At 37.2% G+C, this 7731-nt stretch overlaps 1 protein-coding gene across 4 annotated transcripts in view; it reads left to right on the top strand.

Annotated features, from left to right (window-relative positions):
* The window catches only part of FAM110B (family with sequence similarity 110 member B), a 184638-nt gene extending 178266 nt beyond the window's left edge, over nucleotides 1-6372 (top strand). For all 4 annotated transcript variants that reach the window (XM_019527643.1, XM_019527650.1, XM_019527657.1 and 1 more), the window contains exon 2: nucleotides 3542-6372. In XM_019527643.1, coding sequence (XP_019383188.1) covers nucleotides 3844-4956 — 1113 coding nt within the window. In that variant the 5' untranslated portion in view covers nucleotides 3542-3843 and the 3' untranslated portion in view covers nucleotides 4957-6372. The remainder of the gene's footprint in view (nucleotides 1-3541) is intronic.
* Nucleotides 6373-7731: the final 1359 nt, after the last annotated feature.

Genomic DNA, 7731 nt, shown 5'->3' on the forward strand with positions numbered 1-7731 from the left:
TTGTGAGCAAGAATGATCAAATATTCACAGATTCACAGAAGTTTAGGGTTTGAAGGGACCTTGTGAGATCATCAGATCCAGCCCCCTTGCTCTGGGCAGAAAAGACTTCTGGGGTCAAACAAGGTGTGCTTCCAGTCTCCTTTTGAATATTATTACAGTAATGCCCCATTAGTACTACTAGAGGTGTATGTGTAACTTTTTGATTTTATATATTTCTCTTGAATGTCAGAAACTACACACTTAAGCCATAAGTTGGAATAATTTTAGTAAGTAATATAAAAGTGATGTTGTAACTATGATTGTCCAGAAATGTGTGGGGCAAGAAGAATGTCTTGGTTCAAAAGCTTGTCTAACTTTGAGTTGTATAGTTGGTCCAATAAAAGATATCACCCTAAGAAATCCTTGCCTTATTGCACAGCAAATTGGTATAATATATCTCTTACTGTATTGGCTTTAAATTAAGAAAAATCATCAAATATTTATATGTTTATTTTTAATGAATACTTCAGTTGGCATGTTAAATGTACAGCTTTAAAGTATATTGTGTTACCCTAACTCATTAAGGTAGTGAATCTGTGCAATTACAGTTATTTAAATGCAAATGTCTGAGATTACTGTATTGCAGATGCAAGAGTCTGTAGGACTAGTGTATGATGTTCTTTAATTTGCATCTCTTTCGATGATTAAAGAATCCTGAGTAAAAGCATCTAGCTGAAACACAGATTTTAAAAAGAAATTTTACTGCCTTTTGTTTTTATGTTGTACTGGGTAGTTCTTTAAGGAGTACTTCACATTTTGTAAATCCATGTAACCGGTATTTATGGAAGGTTATGGCTACCTTGTATATATTATTGAAATGAACTGTACTAGGTCTTTTTGTAATGTAAACCTCCATTCTTTTTACTCCTGTGATTGATATAAGGAGCAGCATTGATAAGAATCCATGGGAATTCACATATTGTCCTTACCAGCCAGAAATATTAAAGGTGATGCCTACAAAATGAGACCACGATGATTAGTGTCGTTAAATAGAGCTATGCATATCCATAGGGGTTTTGATCAGGATGTTAGGAAGTTTCTCAGGGTTGATCAGGAAATCCCAGGGTGTACAGAGAAGGATTTTATCAAGGGCCCTCGTTAATATGTTAGTTGTTGCAGGGACAGGGGAAGAGATGCCTGTTTTACTTTGCATCAATTTCTAAAGCATAAACCTGACTTTTTCTTTAATCTGGTTTGTACGGTCTTCCTAGTTTGCATTAAGGAATAAAGGAGCCTAAATCATCAGTGTCTGTAGAATTCTCCAGATTTTACTAAAAGGCAACAGAGGAAGCTACCCACTATTGTTGTGATGATGATATTCACTACTGTGAACCAAATATCAACTCATACAGTGTTGTACTTGAAAGGTATTAGGATCAAGGCATTCTTTAAATGCAGAATATAAGTAGTATTTATGCCCTCTGCAGTCAATGCACTTGCATATATTTGTGTGCCTGATTTATATCACATGAATCAGTTATGTTTGCAGGCACCTAGCAGAAGCTAAGGTCTGAATGGTTAATGTGCAAATACTGGATTTATGTGTATATATTAGGTATGTGTATGTACGAGTACACAAAAGTGTATATGCATAAATATACTCAGTAACTTTGACTATATCATCCCTAATTTTAAAATACCAGCATCAATAAATATTTTGATTCCAGTGAAGGAAGAGGACCCTTGTCTGAAATACTGTCCTGAAATGCAGGAAGTTAAGTGCTGAAGAGTTAACAGTGGGATTCATAAAATAATATTGAAAGGGAGACTTAATTAACATTGCACCAACTTTTCAGTAGGACTGAATTTATGTCTGGTTTATCCCTCAGCCAAATATGTTAGTCTGTATTTGAAGAATACTTCTGACAGTAAGTCTTAAGAAGCAAGCTCAGCTTTTTTCTATAATCTCATTATAGCATTTATATACTTTATTTGCTTACTTTGACATTGATAGAATGTTCAATGTATGTTTCACATATTTGTGAGAATAAGAGTTTGTTCTTTGCTTGTGAATTGGAAATAATTGAATCTTTAATTTAAATCTTAGGGTATTCCTTGTAACCCAGCCACATAATACATGTTGATGATGACGATCCAGTTTAGATTATTAGGGTGGAAATGTACTAAGTGCATGGCACGTAAAATATATTAAAGCAGTCAGTCTCTGGGAGAGATACTGGCCTGCATTCCACAGAGTGGGGGAGGAAGCAACCGCTCTTCCTTTCTTTTTATAATTTATTTCAGTGATAATAGAGATGGGATATTAAATATAGTAGCACAGATTAATGGAGTTGTAATAAAGCAAACGAGATCCATTAGCCAAATCACTGCTTTGAACAGCAGATTCCTTCATAAGTGCCCTTGAGTGCCTCACGTGGGAAAAATTGTTAAAGCACTTTGAAACGTCATCATTGAGATTGGATTTTTAGAGTGTTGTGACCAAGACTAAATGACAGAATTTTAAATAACTCAGACACTTTTTAAACATTATTCAGTCTTAACTAGAGTCCTTACTTTAAAACTTAAACACTTATGTTCAAATTTAAAAGCAGAAATTATATGCATTCAAGCCTTATAAATGTGTGCTATTTAAATGCAAGCCAAATTTATGCCATCATGAAGCAAAGTGTCTTCGATATCATTTTTGTTGCAGTAAAGAAATTCAGTGTCAAAGTTTTGAAGCTGTTGTTTTGTAAGTGCAGATGCAGTTCTCCAGTGAATTAGGTGAAAACAAGTTTTGCAATGGAATGTGTTGCTTCAGCTAGATTACATTTTAATTATGGATTTGATACGGAGTTAATGATCAGTTGTGGTACTGCAGGCACTTGAAACTGCTCACAACTCCAGTTGTTCCTTGATTGGAAATCTTGCCCATTTTCTGGAGCATTAAATAAACAGGAAAATGCCTTGATATTGTTACATTTTCTTTTTTATGGAGAATGCATCTTGAAAATGGTCTCAGTTTTCCAGCTAAAATATACATAAATCAGTTAGCAACTTTCATGAGCTACCCTATTTTAATATTGTAGGCAGGTAAGACACTGTAGTCCCTCAGAACTGGTATATTTCACCCCTCGAGCCCTCCCTCTGTCACCTCTCCCCCAAAGGTAATGCAAACACTGATTTACACAAGGGAGTAAAATACATGAATGTGTATAGAAATAATTATTCTAGATTTTTTGCAGTGATTTCCAATTTTAATTTTCTTAAACCCAACCTAAGATTGTGATTAATAATAAAAGCCTTAATTGTAAATGCCTAAAATACCTGTTTATGCATGTATAAAAATATCGTTAATCCAGGTTTGCTTATTTTGTCAATAAGACTTATGCCAGTAGGCAGAGGTCTGAGGGAGTGTTTCAGATAGGACTGCCTGTTTCCTCTGAACAGCCCACAGCTGTAACTCAGCCAGTAACTGCAAGAGCGTACAGCATTTCTCTGTTGCTATAGCTGTGATGTCACACACTGATACTAACATGTGGTTGGCTATTTTGTGTTTCAGATCACTGCCTGTAGTTGAGCACAAAGAAAACATCGAGACTCCCACTTCTTTCAGGGAGAAGAAAGGAATCAGCAGAGCAGATTAATACGGACTTGTGTCTGGTGGCCTTTTTGTACAAAGGCTGCCTTTAAAAAAGAAACACAGTGTTATTTAATGAGCTGTGAGATGAGGCGCTGCTGCTAACACTCAGATTCCAAGATTCATCTGCTATTCATTGTGCTTAATGTACATGTTTCTGCACCGTGCATTTAGAAGATCCCAGAGAAGAATCCAAAACGGCTGCGGGGGAAAGACCACCAAACATGCCTACAGAAACACTACAGACAGGTAGCATGGTGAAACCTGTCAGCCCTGCTGTCACTTTCACGTCAGCTGTTCCTCTTCGCATCTTAAACAAAGGACCGGACTATTTTCGCAGGCAGGCAGAGCCTAATCCAAAAAGACTAAGTGCTGTGGAGAGACTAGAGGCTGATAAGGCAAAATACGTTAAGAGCCAGGAAGTCATCAATGCTAAGCAAGAGCCTGTGAAGCCAGCAGTGCTTGCAAAGCCACCGGTTTGTCCTGCAGCCAAGCGAGCTTTGGGCAGTCCTACCTTGAAAGTATTCAGCAACAATGCAAAGACTGAAAGTGGTGTCCAGAGAGAAAATTTAAAACTGGAGATTTTGAAAAACATCATTAATAGCTCAGAAGGCTCCAGCTCAGGTTCAGGTCACAAACATAGCTCACGAAATTGGCCTCCCCACAGATCCGATTCAACAGAACTAAACCGACATTCGTTTGCAGAATCGTTAAAGGTTTACCCCACCCAAGGCCGCAACAGCCCTCAAGAAAGCAGCTCCAGTGTGAGCAGAAGGCTCTTGGACCAATCTGCAGAGACCTTCTTACATGTTTCTCACAGTTCCTCAGACATTAGAAAAGTAACTAACAGTAAGCCCTTAAAAGCAATACCCTGCAGTAGTTCAGCCCCACCTCTGCCTCCAAAACCCAAAATTGCTGCCATCGCTTCTTTGAAATCCCCAGAGATCGAGGCAGTAGAATCTGGATGTGGAGTCAGCAGAAGACCCTCCTTACAGCGATCAAAATCAGATTTAAGTGACAGATATTTTCGTGTTGATGCAGACGTTGAACGATTCTTTAACTACTGTGGACTGGATCCTGAAGAGCTTGAAAACCTCGGGATGGAAAACTTTGCAAGGGCTAATTCTGATATTATATCCCTCAACTTTCGCAGTGCAAGCATGATTAGCTCAGACTGTGAACAGTCTCAGGACAGCAACAGTGACCTTAGAAATGATGACAGTGCCAATGACCGTGTGCCATATGGCATTTCTGCAATTGAAAGAAATGCCAGAATCATCAAGTGGTTATATAGTATCAAGCAAGCGAGAGAGTCACAGAAAGTATCCCATGTGTGAAAGAAAATAAGCAAGGACTGTATCTTTGTCTGTGAATATTCAGTTGTGAAGGGTCGTGAAGTCTACTTGAAGTCTTGTACACTTCTCAAATCTCTTTGTGTTGCTTGTTGTGCAATGTTTTCAAGTTGCATGCCTGTCAACATGTGAACTGACCTGGCTTCCACTTGAACAATAACTAACTACAAAGCCTGGCTGAGCATACACGTTATCTGCCAAAAGTTTAAGACAAGAATCTGATTAGGGCTTCATTATAATCAAGCTGTTTACATGAAAAGGTTTTATGACTTCTTCAATATTTGTGTAGCTCCTTGTGGATTTTACATCTCATGTTTTTGTGTCTTAATTACAGATATTGTCAACTGACATTACTAGCTTTTAAGTTGAAAGAGAATCCTTTTGAGAAAAAAGGCAAAATTGGCCAAAATAAGAGATTTGAGCATACAACAATTGTTAAAGAAACTTGATCTCCTGTGGAAAGTGATGTATTGGCTTGTGTAAAACTGTTTCTAAACTGCAGAGTATAACGCGTCCTTTGTTCAAATACATGGATCCACCTGTTTTTTCTTTTCTGACAAAGTTTCCTCCGTTTCACAGCAGAGAGCCTAGAAAAACTGCTTGACCTTTCAAAAACTAAATGAGTCTTGCATTTGATGTAGGGTACAAATATTACTGGGTTTATGTTAAACTGACGGAGAGGTTAAAAAGAGTCAAAGTTGACAGATGAAAATGTCTTGAGTGGGTTTTTTTGTTTCTTTTTATTAAATAAAGATTCCTAGTCTTAAACTTTTGACAGGAATGGTTAAATCCTATAGCTGATATTGAATGCCTTTATTAGTCAACCACATCATGACTATAAACTCCATGCTGTCTTTTAATTCTTTTTGTAGACCTATTGGAACAATTTCTGAACAAAAAATGGAAACACACAGCCATATCAGTATAAAGCCTCCTTTTCAGAAGTAAATACACTCAGTAGCTGAACTATATCTGAGAAATTGTGATTATGTTGTCTTGCATATGTTATATCTAAGGCTGTGAAAGTTTGTTACAGCTCTAGGAAGTGTAGAAACATGACAGTACGTAGGTTTTTTTTCCCTTATGATGGTTAGTGCTGCACGTCAATCTGTTACAAATTTTTTGACAATCTGTGTCTTCCCAATGGGTTAATTAACTGTCATCCCAACTGACAGTTGTGGTGTGGTAGCAGAGAAGTTGAAAGTACAGTGGTCTGCTTCATTATTATTGTATCCATGCTTTGAGGTAAATTGCAGCACTACCTTATACTTCATCAGCTAATAGGAAACTTTTTTATTGTGTAAATGCTGTAAGACTTTGTATATACTTCAGTTGTTATGAAATCTTTAAAAGGAAGAGTGTTATGCTAATAAATAGCTCCTGGTGCAGGTATTGGAAGTAGTTTATTTTTTCCTTTAATTTTTTTACCTTTTTCTTAAAGTATAGCGAAAAATTAATTGCAATGCATTTTTGAGTCAGAGCTGTAGTAATAATAGACCCAGTGAAAGATTGCTCCCTATAATTGCTTTTCAGAACATCAGTTCTTCAAACTATGAAGCGACAAATCTGGTGGTAGAACTGAAAGAGATTATCAAGACTCCCTAAATAGCCTGCTGCTGTCTTATTTACTGCACACTTCCCTGCCACGGCGCCTATGTTCAGCATCTGTTTCCAACAAACCACTAAAGTAATCATTTCTACTTTTGAGTATTCAAAATGTTTTACAAGATCACATTATATTTTTATTTCGAGGCGTCTTTAATATAATGCTGGCTACTAAGTCTAGCATTCTATTCTTATATTTCGAGAAATTTCAGTTCCTTTTCAGGTTATAAAGACCTCACATGGTTGGAGCTGGAGTAAAAGAACCAAAGAGTCAGCTGTTGGATACAGAACTGAGCATGTTCTGTATCACAGTTGATTTGTTTAAGTTTTCAAAGTGAGTATTCATGAAAAGAAAAGATGTATTTGGTTTCATGAGGCAACTATTCTGATTTTTGTGTATTCGTCTGGGTGGTTTCATGACACAAGCCTACATAATTTCCATCCAGGATAAAAAGGAGGGACAAATATATATATTTAAGCTACAGACACATTTGTGACGTATTTTTAAGTCTGTGGATTTTTTTTGGCATTGACATCATATTGGTTTTTTAAGCATATTTTGCTACTGTGCGTTTTATCCAGTTTTTGCCAAGAAAGTAACGCTTTAAGGGACTAAAGCCAAGTGTAATGCAGCTGGGCAGCTTTGAAAGAAAGAACATGAAACCAAAATAAAATGCTCTCACATTGCCTATCAAGTAAAGTGTTTCAGGACTGATAGTGATCCTGCGTATTCTCTGACCACTGGCAACCAAAAATACTCATAAGGAAGCCTTTAAAACTAGATGCTGAAATAGGACAAATACTTCTATTCCACCATTGCTTCCTAGGCTTCCTTTTGAAGTTAGAGGCTTCAAGTTTAAATCTACCTAATCTACTTATTAATTATGTAAGTGGTAGGGATGTGCAAAGCGGGCAGTATTTGATTTGGATTTGGCCCGGTTCAGGGGACAGTGATTCAATTCACTGATTCAGATCACTGTCCCAGTTCAATTCAGCCGAATCTGAAGATTCAATTCTGATTCGGAAATTCAACAATTTGGCTATAGACACAGCTTTATTTTTTTTTTCTATGTACCTTGAAGTACCGGGGAAGTTCGTGAATGCTGAGATGGTGGGCCGGATGAAGCATCCCACAGGAGCATGGGAGGGTCCACC

This window comes from Gavialis gangeticus, unplaced genomic scaffold (genome assembly GCF_001723915.1).
Source record: "Gavialis gangeticus isolate Ggan-Ray unplaced genomic scaffold, GavGan_comp1, whole genome shotgun sequence".
In the NCBI taxonomy this organism is placed as follows: Eukaryota; Metazoa; Chordata; order Crocodylia; family Gavialidae; genus Gavialis; species Gavialis gangeticus.